General features: G+C 41.6%; 1 protein-coding gene across 3 annotated transcripts in view; it reads left to right on the top strand.

Moving 5' to 3' along the window:
- Window positions 1–21,046, top strand: part of FAM120B (family with sequence similarity 120 member B) — a 401,073-nt gene that overhangs the window by 145,127 nt on the left and 234,900 nt on the right. For all 3 annotated transcript variants that reach the window (XM_082251418.1, XM_082251420.1, XM_082251419.1), the window contains exon 3: window positions 8,424–8,604. In XM_082251418.1, coding sequence (XP_082107544.1) covers window positions 8,424–8,604 — 181 coding nt within the window. The remainder of the gene's footprint in view (window positions 1–8,423; window positions 8,605–21,046) is intronic.

The following is a 21,046-nucleotide window of genomic DNA, read 5'->3' on the forward strand; positions in this document are numbered from 1 at the left end:
AACCAGTGACACCAATACAGTGATCAGTGCTAAAAAATATGCACTGTCACTGTACTGATGACATTGGTATGGAAGGGGTTAACATCAGGGGCGATCACAGGCTTAAATGTGTCCCTTCCTAACAGTGTGGGGGGTGCTTTAACTGTGGGAAGACCGAGATCTGTGTTCTGCTTAGCAGAAACACAGGTTCTCCATCTTCCCTTGTCACAGATTGGCGATCTGCCTTGTTTACTTAGGCAGACCGCCGTTCTGCCTCTTATGGGAACAATCGGCGGGTCCCGGCAGACATAAGGTCCACTGGACCCAGCGATTGGCTCCCGCTGTGTCCAATCACAGCAGGAGAAGGTCGCCGGCGACACTAAAGGACGTACCTGTGTGTGATTTTGCACAGAAGAGCTGCTGCCCCACAGTATATGTACGTGGTGCAGTTGGCAAGTGGTTAATTGACTTATAAGCAGGCCCATAAATGAGTACAAGTTTTGTTTACTGTACCTTTTTAAGATCCAGTTCACACTGATGCAATGCTTCCTGTGCGTTTGCGATCCACTACGGGTGACATGTAAAAGTTAACAACACCTCAAAAGCTGCTCGAAAAATGCAGTGCATTTGCCTGAACCGAATCTTATGGTTATGAACACCCATGCGATCTGGTTCAAGTGCGAACAAAAAAAAGCTGCCTGAACCTTTTTCATGCGGATGTGGCGTGATTTCAGCCATTCACATGAATCCGATTGTAATTCCATGTAATGTTACAGTGTGAACTGAGACTAAAGCCCAACCCCAAGATACTTTGGCAATGCTTTGTACTAGAATCAAATTTTAGTGTCAACTAAAGTGGTTGTAAAGCCTTAGGGCTCTTTCACACGGGCGGTCCGATCAGATCCGCCTGTCAGTTTTTTAGGCGGATCTGATCGGATGACTGAATAAATAATATTGCTGCGCTAAAAGAATAAATCAATCTCTGTGTAATAAATTATCGCTGTGTAATAAATAATAATGTAAATAGAGGTATAATATCAATAATGAATCAAAAAGTAAACCGTGATAATAAAAAGTCCCAATACACAGTGTAAATAAAGTGACAAAATAATAACTGAAATCTTCATCTGTGAGTGTGATCAAAAGTGCTGCATGCTTCACTCCAAGTGATCCAAGTGTCAAATGTAAGGTTAGCAGCTCACCTCAAAGACAGACTCCTGAGAGTCAAATATGCATTGGGTAAATCACAGTCGCCTGGTAAGCCCTCCTGTCACCGCTTCCAGATAATCTCTCAAGACCTATATGGCATCCGGTGAAAAAAATAAGAAGGAGATCTAGTGCTCTTAGTCTTAATAAAGGCTATTTATTTACATAAGATGAAATCGCACTTACATGGTAAAGCACTTAAGCAGTGCAAGCTTTCTGAGTATCTCAACACTTCCTGCTACCTCCGGGAATCAGCGTGATGACATGCAGGCTCCTCCCCCGTACGCGTTGCGTCATAGACTTCGTCAGCGGGGTGGAGCCAATCGTCTACACCGTAGATACCTCTATTTTGGAGAAGATTTGGTCACATTATTATTTATTACACAGCAATAATTTATTACACAGCGATTGATTTATTCACTTAGCGCAGCAATATTATTTATTCAGTTATCTTTGGTGTTTGTGTTTGGCACTGATTGCTTGCAGCTTTGTGCACATTACTTGTATTGTTTAGTTAGGGCTTGCGCTGATTATTTTTATATATTATTGGATCTGATCGGATGCCCCATTCAGCCCTATGGAGCAGCGGATGTCAGCCGTGACATGTCCGCTGACACCCGCTGCCATCCGCATCCGATCCTGTCCGTGAAATCCGGACAGATAGAAACCCTATTTTCCATCCGTCCTGGGGATCAGATCGGATGAGAGTGGACAGGCGGTCCGCTCTCATCCGATTCCCCATAGAGAGCAGCGGGGGCTGTGACACCTCCCTCTCCGCACTTCAAGCGGAGACGGAGCTGTCATCCGCCGACTCCGCTGAGCAGCATGGATCCGCCTACGGAGGCGGACCGTGTGAAAGAGCCCTTAAGGTTTTTTTAACCTAAATACATTCTATGCGTTCCCCCCTTTTTCTTACCTGAGCCTGTTGTTGCTCTCCTCATTGGAAAGATTGATAGCTCTCCATTGGCTCCCGCTGCTCTTAATCAAAAGCTGTAACGTGGGGGCCGGGGACTCGGGACCGAGCCCACATGGGTGCCCCCATGGAAAGTAACTTTCCGTGGGGGCACCCAATGCAGAGGAGGGGCCTGGAGTGCCGGCAGGGGACCACAGAAGAAGAGGATTGGGCTGCTCCGTGAAAAATCATTGCACAGAGCAGGTAAGTATTCAAACGTTTACAACCACTTTAAATCTGACATAATATAGAATAAAATGTATACACTTTAGGTATTTTCACTACATTATTCCCTTACATCACTACAGAAAAAGACCCACTTTCAGTGTACAGATGTGATGCAGTAGTTTTTGTTTTTCAGGCTTTTTTCACTTGGTAATCCAGGCAGAAACGCACTTCCTGTCCTAGGATGGCAACTCTTACTCTCTGGCCTTTATCTATGGAAGAGCAGCGTTGTCACCCTAGGCAGATCTGCTGATTATGACTACAAACACCTCTACCTCTCCTCATTTCTGTAACATAGGAAAGTGTTCTAAAATTGGCAGAGAGATAGTTTGGAAGACTAATAAGATTGCTTGAGCTTCTAATAACATTGCTTGAGCTTTGAATTCAGTGCACAGGAAGTTACAAGGACACTGAATTTCTCACCAGATCAACAAGTATTCTTTTATACTTACAGAAACTGTATTTAGCCTGAAAAAAAGAAAAATTAAGGCAACTACCGCATCTACAGTGCCTTGCGAAAGTATTCGGCCCCCTTGAACTTTGCGACCTTTTGCCACATTTCAGGCTTCAAACATAAAGATATAAACTGTAATTTTTTGTGAAGAATCAACAAGTGGGACAAAATCATGAAGTGGAACGAAATTTATTGGATATTTCAAACTTTGTTAACAAATAAAAAACTGAAAAATTATTCAGCCCCTTTACTTTCAGTGCAGCAAACTCTCTCCAGAAGTTCAGTGAGGATCTCTGAATGATCCAATGTTGACCTAAATGACTAATGATGATAAATAGAATCCACCTGTGTGTAATCAAGTCTCCGTATAAATGCACCTGCACTGTGATAGTCTCAGAGGTCCGTTTAAAGCGCAGAGAGTATCATGAAGAACAAGGAACACACCAGGCAGGTCCGAGATACTATTGTGGAGAAGTTTAAAGCCGGATTTGGATACAAAAAGATTTCCCAAGCTTTAAACATCCCAAGGAACACTGTGCAAGCGATAATATTGAAATGGAAGGAGTATCAGACCACTGCAAATCTACGAAGACCTGGACGTCCCTCTAAACTTTCAGCTCATACAAGGAGAAGACTGATCAGAGATGCAGCCAAGAGGCCCATGATCACTCTGGATGAACTGCAGAGATCTACAGCTGAGGTGGGAGACTCTGTCCATAGGATAACAATCAGTCGTATACTGCACAAATCTGGCATTTATGGAAGAGTGGCAAGAAGAAAGCCATTTCTTAAAGATATCCATAAAAAGTGTCGTTTAAAGTTTGCCACAAGCCACATGGGAGACACACCAAACATGTGGAAGAAGGTGCTCTGGTAAGATGAAACCAAAATCGAACTTTTTGGCAACAATGCAAAGCGTTATGTTTGGCGTAAAAGCAACACAGCTCATCACCCTGAACACACCATCCCCACTGTCAAACATGGTGGTGACAGCAGGGACAGGAAGATGGTTAAAATTGATGGGAAGATGGATGGAGCCAAATACAGGACCATTCTGGAAGAAAACCTGATGGAGTCTGCAAAAGACCTGAGACTGGGACGAAGATTTGTCTTCCAGCAAGACAATGATCCAAAACATAAAGCAAAATCTACAATGGAATGGTTCACAAATAAACATATCCAGGTGTTAGAATGGCGAAGTCCAGACCTGAATCCAATCGAGAATCTGTGGAAAGAACTGAAAACTGCTGTTCACAAACGCTCTCCATCCAACCTCACTGAGCTCGAGCTGTTTTGCAAGGAGGAATGGGCAAAAATTTCAGTCTTTCGATGTGCAAAACTGATAGAGACATACCCCAAGCGACTTACAGCTGTAATCGCAGCAAAATGTGGCTCTACAAAGTATTAACTTAAGGGGGCTGAATAATTTTGCATGCCCAATTTTTCAGTTTTTTATTTGTTCACAAAGTTTGAAATATCCAATAAATTTCGATCCACTTCATGATTGTGTCCCACTTGTTGATTCTTCACAAAAAATTACAGTTTTATATCTATATGTTTAAAGCCTGAAATGTGGCAAAAGGTTGCAAAGTTCAAGGAATGTGGCAAAAGGTCGCAAAGTTCAAGGGGGCCGAATACTTTCGCAAGGCACTGTAATGCCTCGTACACACGCAACGATTATCGGCCGTGAATTTTCGGCCAACGTCCGATCGGCCGTTTTTCGGCTTGTTAGTATGATGCTGCCGACAACCGACTCCGACTTTTCGGCCGAAAAAAATCTGGTGTGCAGGCTATAAAATTTTTGTTGGCCGTCACCACAACGGCCGATTTTCCGTCAGTCAGTACAGATTTCGGCAGACAAAAATCTGATGAGCAAGACTGGGCATGCTCAGAGAAGAAAAAACACACGGAAAGTAAACCATCACATGACATCACTTCTGAAGTAGATTTTTGTTGGCCGAGAAAATTCGTGTGCAGTCTAGAGCACATTTCAACCAACACAACAACACTGGACAAAAGTCGGCCGATCGGTCGGCCGATAATCGTTGCCTGTGTACGAGGCTTAAGTCTCCTTTCACACGATCGGACCGATCAGGTCTGCCAGTCTGTTTCTCAGGCAGACCTGATCAGGCCACCTATTCCCCTCTATGAAGAGACGGATATCAGTGGGATGTGTCCGCTGACACCTGTCTGTCATCCGATCTTACAAAATCCGCTTAAAACAGACTAATGGCGATACGTTCGCCATCTATCCAGCGGGTCGGATCAGATAGGATCGGGTGAAAACGGGCATGCTGTCCATTTTCATCCAATCTCCCCATAGAGGAGAGCGGAACTCTGACAAGTCCATCTCTGCACAGTGAGCAGAGACAGACCTGTCGTCCGCCTGCTCAGCGGGGATCAACGGAGCGATCCCCGCTAAGCTAGCGGAGTCCGCCGAGCTGATACGTCCCTTGTTAAAGGGGCCTAAGGAGTGGTAAGCTGCAATATATTACATTTTTGGGTTTGCTCTTAGACTTTAAATGAGATAAAATGATAAAAAAGGAGACGGCCTTAGGGCATTTAGAAGGGACGTGAAGTATTTTGTTCCATGAATATGTCATAATGACCTTGGGTGTTTTTAATGTGTCATACATAATACTTCTATCATTTGAAAAGAAGACAAGTTTCAGAATCTGTCAGCAACTAATCTGGGACAAAAATTCTGTCACCCCCAGGAGCTTACATTTCATGAAATAAGCTGATTATAAAGTGTTTTAGCATACAGTTTTAAAATGCATATTTTGCTGACAATGTAGACACAGTAATCACAGGTTGTTCTGTGCTGTATCTGTGCTTTCTTCACAGAAAAACAGAAGTTTTCTTCATAAATGCAAAGGATTAAAGTATAACTGACTTTGGGGTCAATTCACTAAGCCTTAAATAACACCAAATAAAATAAAAATAATGTACAGCCTACTAGAGCTGTTGAAAGTGCTCTTTAGATTGTTTTATGTTTTTTTTTTGTGCTGCTGTTTATTTTGTGAAAACTTGACTATATTTTTTTTTTATAGATTTTTTTTAAAAACTTTTATATATTTTTTATGTTCTATCCGAATTTACCTTGTTGTAATGGTGTATATCTGAGCGCTGCTTTATGTATGATTAATTTGTTCATCTGTTACCAATAGGATTTTTTGTCAGCTGCTCGGGACTGTTAATTCATACGGCTTATTGCATTTTGTTTATTTTTCCTTTCAGAGAAGCTAAGGGTCCTTTCGCACGAATGATCCAATCCGATCCGCCTGTCAATTTTTTTAGGCGGACCTGATCGGATCCTCCATGCATCCCTATGGGGCAGTGGATGTCAGCGGAGACACGTCCGCTGACACCCGCTGCTATCCAATCCGATCCGATCCTGTCCATGAAATCCGGACGGATGGAAAGCCTATTTTCCATCCGTCTAGCGGATTGGATGGGATCGGATGAAAATGGACAGGAGGTCCGTTCTCATCCGTTCTCCCCATAAAGGACAGCGGGGATCTGACAGCTCCATCTCCACACACCGAGCGGAGATGGAGCTGCCATCCGCCTGCTCAGCGGGGATCAGCGGATCGATCCCCGCTGAGCAAAACAGAGTCCATCGGCGGATGCGGACCGTGTGAAAGGACCCTTAGTCTGAAATAGGACTATTTTTTGCTATTACAATTTAGCGCAATTTTTGCTTGTTTTTTTGTAGGCATGTGGGGCGGGCGGGCATCTTAAAATAGTTTTTTAATTATTAATTTTTTTTTATTTTTACACCACACCGTTTTTTTAGCACTTTTTGTGCTGTAATAAGGAATGTGACCGCAATAGGCACGTGAAAGGTACCCTTTATGTAGGGATCTGGGGTCTAGAAGACTTGAAAAGCATTCATAACGCCAGGATCGGCATTTTTAAATACTTTTAATTTTTTTTAAAAGGCACCGTTAAAGGATAAGTCCACCCTAAAACTAGAATCCTTGCATATATAGATCTCCACGATCTAACACTAACCTATCTAGCCCTGCAAAGAAGAAATCCGTATACAAATACATACTTTTTTTTTTTAAGCCGATGTGACCCGGTCTCTAGTGGAAGAAGCTCTGTAGAGGACACGGCCGACAACGGCTGTGAAATGAATGGGAAGTGACGTCACCCATATAGTTATTATGGGGCTTCCGTTGTCAGCTGTTTCCTCTGCACCCACCTCCATGGCGAAGTCGCGGCTGACAGCTCAGGGTGGGGTCGGGTCAGATCGGCTTCAAAAAAGATAAGTATAATGATTTCTTCTTTATAGGGCTAAATAGGTTATAGTTAGATTGCGGATATGTATAGATGCAGGGATTTTAGTTTTAGGGTGGACTTATCCTTTAAGATGCCGGTAAACCGGAAGTGATGTCATGTCATCGCTTCCGGGTTACCATAGTGGCAAACCGATCAAAGCCGATCCCAGCTGTCCTCGGGTGTCTGACTAGCCAGGGTAAGTCCTGGCTAGTAGCTTGGGTCTCCCAGTGGGCTGCGGGAGGGGGGAGGTGCGTTCCCTCCCGCTGCTTGTAATAACAGAGCGACTGGGTAGCCGCTCCGGTGGTTGTTACAAGAGAGCCAACCGTCGGCTCTAAATAAATAGTACAAACACTTGAAGTCAAATGACATACCAGTTATGTGATTTGGCGGCAAGTGGTTAAAATCCAGTAATACACTGTCTCACCCTGCTCTGCACTTGCTCTGAGACAAGCAAATGGGACAGTTACCAGTTCTGGCATTCCAGGAATGTAACTGTTTTTTGACACCGTTAAAATCAGTGGGTTTAGTTCCACTCTGATTTACTGCTGGGGCTTTGGACTTCAGCAAAATGGCAGCCTCTGGCAAGAAGAAACAGGAGCAATTCTGGAGGCAATTTACAGCACACACTAATTTTGGTAGCATAATTATGAATGTGGAATGTATGTTCCTTGCTAAAGAACATTATTTTTTATCACATTGTTATGGGTAAAGTTCCACTTTAAACAGGACTTTTGTAGACTCATTTTGACTCACTACTTCCCTCTTTTTCTTATTGACTGGAAAGTTTGCTAATCATGATTTGTGGCCAATATAGGGGCTAGGGGAGTGTGAATTAAAAAGTGGTTGTAAACCCTTACATATACGCAACCAAGTGACAGGTCTCAAGACATACACAGAGACAGGTCTCAAGACATACACAGAAATTAAAAAAATTCTCCTACATATGTTGTACCTGTTTATCTGCATTCCTTTCTGCTCCACAGCCATTCAAATTTCATACTTTTTACAGCTTGTATGAGCTTCAAGAAAGCAGGGGATGGGGAACTAAAGTTACACTCTGCAGAGCTTAGTTAAGGAGAGTTGATTGGGGGGAAGGTACACACTCCCATGCACACAGGAAAGGAGCTGAGGTTGTCAATCGCAGGTTGTGTGCTGGATATCCCTCCCCAGTCACCATTTTTCTCTTGGTGTCAGGAAAAATTGTCAGAAGGGACTCTATGCTTGTCAGAAGCAGAGGAACAAGGCAGCAGACAGAAGTGACACTTAGAGGACTACCTGGTATTTCCTAGTATAACTTTTTTTTTCTCTCTGTTAATGTAGATTGCTATGGACGAACACTACAAAGGGGAAAACACCATGATTTGCAATGTTCTGTGCCTTGGTGAGAGTGATTGTAGTAATACCCTGGAAGATGAGAATGACCCACAAATACCTGGACAAGCTCTGATTTTTAAAACGGCCCGTCAGCATATTTATGCAATTCTTCTTGGTACAGGCAATGGTAAGTTTCAAACTAGAATCCTCATTATATAACATTTAAATTGCAGCAGTAAAATATTATGTAATAAATTTCTAAGGAAGGGCCATTATACTGAAAAGCATGACCAATTGCCACCAAGAAGGTGTCTGTAATGCATGATAAAAAATAATAAAAGGGGTGTGGTCTGGACATGGCTGAGTGAAGACGCACAGCACCTGAGCTCCCGGCCCTCCAGCAGTCTTTGACCGAACACACTACTTGTTAACAGTGGCATGTCATCCACGAAATATTTCGCAAGACACCCAAAAGTAGTGGACCGAGATCCAGCATTATTTCCTGAGTGCACACAAGCACAGTGCTGGGATTGAAATGGAGAACACACAGGACCAAGCAAATGGGTTACATTGCTAAAAGGAACCCCGGACTCCCCTACCTCCTCAGTTGGCTCGGACAGTGCTTTGGAAGTCCGGCGGACATTTGCAGTGGAGAAGCAATCCTCCGTTTTGCAGACTGGCTGCTCATCGCCCCGATCGAGTGAGGGGGATCTACGTGCTCTCATACAAGCGCTCCCGACGAGGGAAGATATAGAGGCTCTCATTTGTAGGGTAGAGGAAGCCCACCATAGAGAGCTTCAATCGGTCCAGACAGAGGTGCGGGAACTGTCGGACTGTCTCACGGTTAATGAAAACCAAATCACGGCTTTGGAACAGTGGGTGGCAGCCTTGGAAAGGTGGTATAGTAAATCAGAAAGAAGAACAAAACATATACTTATATAGGTCAGATATACGTAGTGTAGACAAATCAAATGTAAACCATTTCATACAAGATATACAAAGTATACGGATATGTTAATGGATAAAAACCAAAATACATGCACCAGTGCTAAAGTAAAGTGCTTGAAGGTAGTGTAAAATCAGATAGAAAAAATGTCTAAAAAGTGTCTAGTGCTAAAATGGCCAAAAGTGCCTGGTGCAGAGAGATGAGAAATTTAATACATGGTGAAAGGAATAATATATAAAACTGAAATTATGGTGCTGGTAATACGTGTGCAAAGTAGTGATACTTGCAAATATTATTAGACTGAAAAATAAGTGGTAATAAATAATATTAAATGCACATAGTCCCCAAAAAATGTATCACATATGCCTTGATAAAAAAACGCAGTGACGGTAAGTCCACTTGTTTAGATAAAGAGCATGGTGCAGGGATCTTGGGAGAGGGAACATAAGCACTTTAGATTTAGATCACCTTTTTTTATATATTAAAGGGTTGTATGCACTAGGATATACGTGTGTCTGTATTAGCAGATTATTTGGGGTGTGTTTGGCGTGATCTGGGGTAATAGTACATTTGGGAGGGGGAAGGAGGAAGGGGGGATTTGTATAGGACTTTGGGGTTGACCCCTAGGTGGACTATTTTAGGTGGGTAGGTATTAACTGGTGAAGGTGGGATTCGTGCAGAAGTAGAGGTGCTCCTGAAGCCTGAGGGGGTTGTTGGGCGAAGTAGAGAGGGGCTGTTACAGCTGGAAAAGGGGGGAATTCCCTGTCTTTTTTTTGAAGGCTTCCACTGTGCGACCCTGATGGGGAATACCCCCATCCCCTAAGATAGAATAGGATTCTCAGGGTAATGGTCTTGTAGCACAAATAAGCAGTCCCGTGTTCATAATATGGTATGGATAGCACACAGGGTTATGGCCTTAGATTGTCAATATTTGTTATACTTTACATGTTATCTGTTTGAACTTTGACATTGTTGGTTGGGGTTTTTTTTTTCTTCCTCTTCCATAAGTTCAGACATTGCTGCTGTTTTATAGATTTGTTTTATACATGGGCTGATGGAGTTGGCCCGGGATGTGTTCTATGACCCTATTAGGTCTGCACTCAGCCGGGTGTCTATTAGTGGAGTGCGTAAGAAATTTTGCTTTTGTAGCCCTCGAGGAGGTCGCAACATTGGTTGCGCTCTCCTTGATTGACTAAAGTTTGGTTTTTCTTCTTCCCTTTTTTTTTGTGTCATGCTTGGGTGCTAGACATAAGGGATGAATACCTTGTGTATAATGTCCCTTAATGTGAAGGACCTTAATATGCCTTAAAAACTGCATATATTACTCCATGATTTGAAACGCTCAGGTGTTGATATAGCATTTCTTCAGGAAACTTTTAGAGGAGATGCATCGTTTGGAAGCACTCCATAAACATACCCCCCCACCCCCAGCGGATGTGGAACGAGACCTTTTGAGTTCTCGTAGGCAGGTCTCTGACTTGCTCCTATATAAGGCCAAAAGGGCATTACAGGTGGGGAGGAAGCAGGTCTATGAGTTTGGCAATAAATGTGTCAGACTTCTTGCTCGTGCACTGCAGGGTAAACAAATGGCAACTTATATTCCACTGATTTTAGGAGCTGGCAGGAAGAAAATGACTCTACCTTAACAAATAGTTCAGATGTTTAGTGACTATTACTTCTCTCTTTATACTCTGCACTTAACCACCCCTGCTCAGTCTACAATAGATGACTAATTGGTAACCTCTGGGATGCCTTGTCTTGCGTCTTCGATACGGAAAGAACTGGAAGCCCCAATCTGGCTAGAGGAACTACAGGCTGCGGTGAACTTGGTTAAGAGGGGCAAAGCCCCTGAACCATATGGTTTCACAATTCAATATTACAAACTTCTTTTGCCTAGTTTGGGACCTTACCTTGTCCAGATGGTTAATGGCCTTAGTGAATTGACCCCTTTTCATATAGAAACTTTGAAAGCCCTTATACGTAAGGAAGGTAAAGATCCTACGCAATGTGGTAGTTATAGACCAATTTCTCTATTAAATGTAGACTTAAACTAAACTTTTTACTAAGATTCTTGCAACATGACTGCAGCAATATTTGCCTTCTTTGATCCATCTGGATCAAGTGGGGTTTGATCCAACGCGGGAAGCACGGAATAATACCATTAAAGTCCTAAATCTGATCCATGTGGCAAACTCATCTAAGACTCCAAGTGTGTTCTTGGGAACAGAAGCAGAGAAAGCCTTTGACCGGGTCAACTGGCAATATATGTTCGCTGTTTTGCGACATGTAGGTCTGGGAGATACTATGCTTGAATGGATTTCAAGCATCTAAGTGAATGGTGTCCTGTCCCCCTTCTTTATGGTTACTAATGGTACTAGGCAAGGGTGCCCATTGTCACCCCCTTCTCTTTGTTTTTTCTATGGAACCCTTTCTCTGTAAAGTCCGTTCAAACCTCGGCATACAGGGATTGTTGGTTGAAGAAATTCAGCATAAGGTCTCGGCTTAGGCTGATGTGTTCTCTTTGACTAATCCGAGAGTATCTTTCCCTTATTTACTCCATGAATTTGAGATCTATGGTTCTCCATCTTATCTTAAGATGAATTTCTCTTTCGTTCATTGAAGGACACAGCTCCTGATATTCATAACCATTGGTTTATCCTGCCCCCTATAGGAGTAGGACACTAGGCAGAAAAGAATTCTGGCTACAATTGTGGGCAGTCCCAGTGGGTATACTCCCTCTCTCTGCTATAGCCACTCAGTTTATTTCTGCCTAGTCAGGAGTAAGGACCTATTTCCTTGCTGGGATCTTTGATCCTGGCAAAAGTTTTTAGATAAAAAAATGTTTTCTCCTAGATTTTTTTTCTGTGAGAGCTACACAGACCTCAGCACGCAATATTTTCTGTATGCACTGTTTTTGCATATGAGTATTGAAAAAAGAATTATGAGGTACTGTGATGCATTAGCACTTTAAATTGAAGGATAATATTATCCTACCTACTGAGGGGGTATATACTTGCGCTGATATATTTTTATCTACTTTTGATGTGGCATCACCTGCAGTTAATTGGCATCAGTTTGTCCAGACTCCTTTTGTGTGTTTTATGACCATTGATTACCTGGACGCCTGATCCCTTTTAATGCCTAGTTTTCACTTTGTCACCTATTGAATGCAGCCAAATCCTGTATCTCTCTTACTTGGAAACAGGCACAGTCCCCTTCAGTAGGACCGTGGCTTAGGAAGGTTGAACTGGATGGAAGACTTGGTCTTGACAGCCCGGCAAAAACTATATATATATATATATATATATATATATATATATAGTGCCTTGCGAAAGTATTCGGCCCCCTTGAACTTTGCGACCTTTTGCCACATTTCAGGCTTCAAACATAAAGATATAAAACTGTAATTTTTTTGTGAAGAATCTACAACAAGTGGGACACAATCATGAAGTGGAACGAAATTTATTGGATATTTCAAACTTTGTTAACAAATAAAAAACTAAAAAATTGGGCGTGCAAAATTATTCAGCCCCCTTAAGTTAATACTTTGTAGCGCCACCTTTTGCTGCGATTACAGCTGTAAGTCGCTTGGGGTATGTCTCTATCAGTTTTGCACATCGAGAGACTGAAATTTTTGCCCATTCCTCCTTGCAAAACAGCTCGAGCTCAGTGAGGTTGGATGGAGAGCGTTTGTGAACAGCAGTTTTCAGTTCTTTCCACAGATTCTCGATTGGATTCAGGTCTGGACTTTGACTTGGCCATTCTTACACCTGGATATGTTTATTTGTGAACCATTCCATTGCAGATTGTGCTTTATGTTTTGGATCATTGTCTTGTTGGAAGACAAAGCTCCATCCCAGTCTCAGGTCTTTTGCAGACTCCATCAGGTTTTCTTCCAGAATGGTCCGGTATTTGGCTCCATCCATCTTCTCATCAATTTTAACCATCTTCCCTGTCCCTGCTGAAGAAAAGCAGGCCCAAACCATGATGCTGCCACCACCATGTTTGACAGTGGGGATGGTGTGTTCAGGGTGATGAGCTGTGTTGCTTTTACGCTAAACATAACGTTTTGCATTGTTGCCAAAAAGTTAGATTTTGGTTTCATCTGACCAGAGCACCTTCTTCCACATGTTTGGTGTGTCATCCAGGTGGCTTGTGGCAAACTTTAAACTACACTTTTTATGGATATCTTTAGGAAATGGCTTTCTTCTTGCCACTCTTCCATAAAGGCCAGATTTGTGCAGTATACGACTGATTGTTGTCCTATGGACAGAGTCTCCCACCTCAGCTGTAGATCTCTGCAGTTCATCCAGAGTGATCATGGGCTTCTTGGCTGCATCTCTGATCAGTCTTCTCCTTGTATGAGCTGAAAGTTTAGAGGGACGGCCAGGTCTTCGTAGATTTGCAGTGGTCTGATACTCCTTCCATTTCAATATTATCGCTTGCACAGTGCTCCTTGGGATGTTTAAAGCTTGGGAAATCTTTTTGTATTCAAATCCGGCTTTAAACTTCTCCACAACAGTATCTCGGACCTGCCTGGTGTGTTCCTTGTTCTTCATGATGCTCTCTGCGCTTTAAACGGACCTCTAAGCCTATCACAGTGCAGTTGCATTTATACGGAGACTTGATTACACACAGGTGGATTCTATTTATCATCATTAGTCATTTAGGTCCACATTGGATCATTCAGAGATCCTCACTGAACTTCTGGAGAGAGTTTGCTGCACTGAAAGTAAAGGGGCTGAATAATTTTGCACGCCCAATTTTTCAGTTATTTATTTGTTAACAAAGTTTTTGAAATATCCAATACATTTTGTTCCACTTCATGATTGTGTCCCACTTGTTGATTCTTCCTAAAAATTACAGTTTTATATCTTTATGTTTGAAGCCTGAAATGTGGCAAAAGGTCGCAAAGTTCAAGGGGGCCAAATACTTTCGCAAGGCACTGTGTGTGTGTATATGTGTGTGTGTGTATATATATATATATATATATATATATATATATATATATATATATATATATATATAAACCTGGTCCTCATGGAATATGTTTATCTATTTAGAGAAGGGAAGGGATCTAATTGATGTGGGCCTTATTAATAATTAAAGTGAATTACCCTGTCTTCAGGTTTTCTATTCTCAGCACCTAAGCAACACCCACCCCCCTTTTTTTTTTTCTTTTTTTTCTTTTTTTTTTCTAAACTATGTTGATCAGAGTTAAACTAATTAGGTTTTGCATTTATGTGCTTACTGTTTGGACATGTTGTTATTATTACCTTTTGTTCAGTAGATTTTACTCTAAACTGTATGTTTTGTTTTTTTTGTTTTTTTTTTGTTTCCTTCAATTTTTTTTTCTTTTTAAATAAAAAAAAAAAGATAAAATTGGAAAAAATAAATCAAAAAGAACTAAAAGCAAAACTTTTCTTTTATATTTGTAAAAAGTTATGAGGGGTTAGAACCACTTTTTTGTTATTGCTGTTTGTGTCCCTAAAGTCTCTCTAGTTGTTCAAAATTTGGAGTCGCCGCCAGAACATGAATAGAGGGGAAATCTTCAATAAGGACAGTTTAACATATAGTGACATAGGTTGAAAAAAGACATCAGTCCATTGAGTTCAACCAATATCAGAAAACCTCAATAAACAGAACCCACAGGTGATCCTAAGGATGAAAAAAACCCTTATAAAGAATGGTCTAATTTGCTCCAACAGGGGGAAAAAATCCTTCCTGATCCCTTTCGACAATCTGATATTCCACAGATCAAAATTCTGTAGTGTTATTACTCATAAATGTTAATGTCCAGTTGTGTTCTATGTATTTAGGAAGATATTCACGTTTTTTTTTTGACCTCCGGAAGATTGTACCTCCTTCATGACCAGGCCATTTTTTCTATTCAGCACTGCACTACTTCAACTGATAATTGCGCGGTCATGCAACGCATTTTTGATAAAAAAAAAATCACATTAAATGTATATGGATTGGTTTGCATGAAAGTTGTAGTGCCTATAAAATATGGTATAAATAATAAATTTTTTATTTTTATATTACTAATGGCGGTGATCAGCGACTTATAATGGGACTGCGATAGTACGGTACGAATTCTGAAACTGAGGCTGGGGGAACTGACTAACTGCCACTGAGATTACCAATGACATTAATACATTGATCAGTGATATTATACACGGTCACTGTACTAATGATACTGGCTGGGAAGAAGTTATAATCTAGGGCAATCAAGGGTTTAAATGTGTGACTAACTATGTGTAATATGTGTATAGAGTATGCTGCTTTTACTAATAGAAACAGAGAGATTGTTCTTTCTGTATAGAGCTCTGTGTTGATTGTCCACACAGAGCTCTGGGCTGTGATTGTTCACAGCTGATCAGCAGGTCCCGGGTTTGAATCATTGGTCGAAACTTGCTAACAGGCTCCCACTGTGTACAATCACAGCTGGTGCTGACGGGGGCGGGGGGTGCGCCCTAAACCTGGAAGTATCAGTGACGTACAATGCGTGGGGGTCTGCAAGTGGTTAAACAAGAGCTAAATCTCTAACACTCTACAGGGAAATGAAAGTAGCTAAATTTTACCAGAATTGGGTCACTAATAAAGGGAAATTCAGTCCTGAGTATTCATTGGCTCCAGTTTCCAAGATACAGCTTCAGGTCAAAATTGCATCAAAATAATTCAAAATTACGGGGAGGATGTGCGATTATGTTCCATAACTTTTCTGCAAAATGTGATATAGCAATGAGAATGGTGCCACATCAATCATTATAAATGTATGTAGTGTTTTAATGAATACCAATAACATAATTTTCCATTTATTGGTTTTTCATGTAATATTTTCATGCCCCTTCCATACCTTAGGGACTGCGAAAGGCATGAACTTTTTCTTGTTTAGCAAACAACGCAGATAAGTTGCAATATGAGGGGCCCAACTATTGTCTTGATCCTCTTCTTTGCATCCAAAATGTAGGTGGTATGCCACTGCCTTCATATTGCACTTTTGAGATGCAAATGTAACCTCGCCATAAATGTAGCAGAAGTTATCTGCGTTTTTTACACAGTTTTAAGGCATCTAGGCTTCTGAGGGAAAATATCACACAATTGTTCCTTTTAAATGTTAGGCAATGACACTTTCACAAGCCACCAGATGTTACTGTATGATGCCTAAATTTGACCAAGACAAATGTACCTTGCAATAAAAGAACAATTTTACAAAAGCAAATTACAGTAAGGCCCCTTTACACGAGCGATCCGATCAGATCCGCCTGTCAGTTTTTTTAGGCGGATCTGATCGGATCCCCCATGCATCCCTATGGGGCAGCGGTTGTCAGCGGTGACATGTCCGCTGACACACGCTGCCATCCACATCCGATCCTGTCCATGAAATACGGACGGATGGAAACCCTATTTTCCATCCGTCCAGGGGATCGGATCGGATGAGAGCGGACAGGCGGTCCGCTCTCATCCGGTTCCCCCATAGAGAGCAGCGGGGCTCTGACATCTCCCTCTCCACACACAGAGCGGAGAGGGAGCTGTCACCTTCCTGCTCAGCGGGGATCTATGTTTACGATCCCCTGCTGAGCAGCACGGATCCGCCTACAATCATCAGACACCTCCCTCCCTTGTAGGCAAAAATACTCCCAGAATTTGTAGACCAGTGTAATCAGCAAGGAGCGTGAGCTTTGCCGATTTACTGAGTTATAGGTTGAACCTCTGCAGAGAGACCACTGCTCCTGTACAAAGAGCAAGGGTCCCACTCTGCAGCTGCTGGCAGGGGACAGGCTTTTCTACTCAGGCTGTAGCTGCTTTAGAAAAATATCATACTGTACAATATTGATAGTTTGTTTTGATGCATCTGGAAGATATTTAGACAAAACTGTTGTCGTAGAGGTGGCATGCCTGTAGTGTATTGTGGCAAGTGTCCAGTGGATACTTTTATTGTGGAAAATTCTTATTATTTTCAGTACACAGTTATTCTTTGAAAATAACAAGACTCACCTAGATCAGAATAGTGGGCAAAAATGGTACTTACCCAGCAAATTTGTGATGAGCAAGCTGTTTTAAAATAGGCAATCTTATATATAGTGCCCTATAAGTAGAACCTCATGTGACAAAAAGTAGTGTAACGTGGAAGCATTACGTCCCTGGAGTTCAGAGATCCTTTACCACTTGCTGACCACCCTGTGAGTGTACAGCTTGTATAACAGTGTAAATTTGCTTTCCCCTCAAAATAACTTAACACACAGCCATTATTGTCTAAACCGCTGGCAACAAAAGTGAGTACACCCCTAAGTGAAAATGTCCGAATTGGACCCAAAGTGTCAATATTTTGTATGGTCACTTATATTTTCTAGCACTGCCTTAAGCCTCTTGGGCATGGAGTTTACAGAGCTTCACAGGCTGCCACTGGAGTTCTCTTCCACTCCTCCATGACGACATCATGGAGCTGGTGGATGTTAGAGACCTTGTGCTCCTCCCCCTTCCATTTTAGGATGCCCCACAGATGCTCGATAGGGTTTAGGTCTGGAGACATGCTTGGCCAGTCCATCACCTTTACCCTCAACTTCTTTAGCAAGGTTCCTACCCTGTTGCCATCACATACGGTTACCAGCGACTATTACCAGAGGTTGTTTCATGCTTGGTGCACTATAGCACCCATTAAATGGAAGTTATGCAGAGTGTGACGCTCTCCTGAGGGGCTGGTATACCATCCGTGAGTCCAGGAAAGGCGACCCTTAAAGGGTAAACTGCACTGTGAGATCTATGCTTAATCGCTAGGTCGCAGGAGCGGAGGTGAGGACCCAGTCACATAGGGTGTTGTGGTGAAGGCACGTTTTACTACCGAAGCTACTACTGGATACACTATTTGGTCACTTCAAAGTGGACTTTATATAGAGTTTTTGGGAAGTGCAATATTTAGATCACGGAAGATTGTCACCAGCACTTTTGTCACGCTAAAAAAAGACATTATTATTTATAATACATTTGCACATCAAATTATTTATTCACCAATTTCATAATATTTATCCCATATATTCATTCACCTATTTATATGTTGATCACATTGGCACGCTTGGCACTTTAAATCATATGATTGATTGTCATTTAATCTTTTTAACATATTTATTGATCGTTCAGTTATCATTTGTATTTACATTATTTATTATCTATTGTATATTGCACATTTATATACATATCTGCAGCACTTTATATTGCGCGGCACGATTTAATTTATGTAGTCATATACACCTATGAGAGAGTGCTGTGCTCGCTGCAATCCCCATAAAAAGTGCTAGACCTGTTTAGCTCGCAGGGACGACATTTATGCTCTGATAGCTAGGTACAGCTGGTATGGGGCCCTTCACCATGTTATGCCCATGTTCCGCTCCTCACCCCCTATGGGTTCCGTACATGCTAGTTAGTGCCTTTTTTCTCTTTCTTTTAGTATGGCATGTCATTTTATGTTTTTCTAGATGTTTTCCATGATAATGCAGGAATTACTTGCTAGTAGAGGCTATGGCTTGAGGTTTATGGACAACCTTATATTGTTGTGCTGGAACCTTGTCTAGTACTTTATTGATATCTATAAATTCTCTGTTCTTGTTATTTAAAATTTCTATTAACGGATATCGACTATGGTTTGCCATGTCATGCTGTAATTTTTTGCTGCATACCTATAAAGATTTAAAAAAAAAAAAACTTATTGGATATGTTTTATAGCAGAAGGTAAAAAATATATATATTTTTTAAATTGTCGTTTTGTTCATAGCGCAAAAAATAAAAAACACATAGGTGATCAAATACTCCCAAAATGAAGCTCTATTTGTGGGGAAAAAAAGGACATACATTTTTTTTAGGTGCAGTGTCGCATTTGCATGCAATTGTCAGTTAAAATAATGCAGTGCTGTGTCTCACAAAATGACCTGGTCATGAAGGGGGTAAATCTTCCGGAGCGGAAATGGTTAAAGAATTGCTGAATATTGGATCTCTTATGATGCTGCACAAAAGATCTGTTGTATTTTTAAAGATCTCTTTTAGTCAGTAGTGATCTGGAAGATAAATTCAGCTAGCTGGATGCCTTGTGAGGTCCTCACTGAAGGGCTCACACAACACAAAAGCCTTAAGGGAAATTGCTAAAATAATTGTTTTTTTTTTTTTTTTCCGTTTTTTTAAAAGGTGCATTTTTTTGCACTTACATCAGTGATTTCTTGTTATGTCTGTAGAAATGGGAAACCGTTTTTACTGTGTTTTCAAAAGGACTGTTGAATTGTTAAATAAATCTTTCGCCCTTGAAAAACTCTTATCTTTCATCAGTTTAACACAGCCATCAATTCCTTACACTGTATGCTAAACGTACTCTCTCTTTTTTTTTTTTCTTGTTGGACTCGGTAGTGCCATATACAAAGGTAATTTTATTCTGTAGTTTACTTCAGTCATGTTTCCAGCAATTGTTGTAAACCTTTCTTCCCCTCTAATGTATGAGGAGTGGTGGTCACAGCACTGAAGGTCCTGAAAAAAACTGGCTTTACTTAAAAATCACTTTACAAAAAAATGTAGCTTTCATGAAAATAAATGGTCTGCGTTGCTGTCAGTTCCCACCCCCAAACACAAATACTGTAGCTTGGGGAAAAAAAAAAAACCTTTTACAAAAAATATAAAAGTAATTGCTTTGATTTCTGATAATTCCAGGAGGTGCTGGTGATGTCAGCGTGCCTCACCATTGCCTCTGGAGAAAGTTGGGTGCTTGGTATCTCAACAGAAATCAATATGTGTGCGAATTTCAAATTCAACATATCCTTACCATAGGAGGCATCATCCGTAATATACTAATTCAAGAAAGAAACAATTTGTATAAGACTTCAATAGTATACCTCCAATAGTACACACACATAAGTTAAAGTATATCAATTCTTTATTATAAAAATCCACATTTAACATATAATAGTTAACCATTCTAACTTTTCCAAGTTTTGTATGTGTATAAATATAACAAAAACATGTTTTAATTTTCTCTTTCGTTCATTGACAGACACAGCTCCTGATCTTCTTAACCATTGAGTTATATTGCCCCCTACAGGAATAGGACACTAGGCAGAATAAATGTCTGGCTATGCCTATGGTCAGTCCCAGGGGGTATATTCCCTCTCTCTGCTATAGGTACTCAGTGTTTTTCTGCCTAGTCAGGAGTGGGGACCTAGTTCCTTTTCTGGGATCTCTAGTACTGGCAATTTTTTCTTTAGATAGATTTTTCTTCCTGTCTTTTTTCCTGTGAGATCTACAATCAACTGCCGGACCGGGCTAGATAATCTACATCCAGTGGTCACCCAGTCTGGCCAGTGAGCGTGCGCAGACGGGGGGCTGGCCTGCGAGTTAAATGCTCTGCGAGGTCGCATACGACCGGGTCTCAGCCCGAGTCACAGCATTTCTCCTGGCCACCAGCTCTCCCACTTCAATGGAGAGGAGGTTCTGTCTGGAGCGGTGCCCGCCTGGTTCCTTGTATGGTAAGTAACTGTCCCCCCTCTCCCCCTGGAAGGTTTTGGGATGGATTTGTGCCACTCCTTGGGACAGTCGGACCCCACGGTTCCCCTCCTTCCCGTTAGGCACCCCCCAATGGTTGTCCCGGTGGGCCATCTTGCCCCCACCCTCCCTCTTTCACTTGTGCTGGGGTTGGGGGTGGCCT

Source organism: Pelophylax lessonae (genome assembly GCF_965119305.1).
Source record: "Pelophylax lessonae genome assembly, chromosome: 3".
NCBI classification, from domain to species: Eukaryota; Metazoa; Chordata; class Amphibia; order Anura; family Ranidae; genus Pelophylax; species Pelophylax lessonae.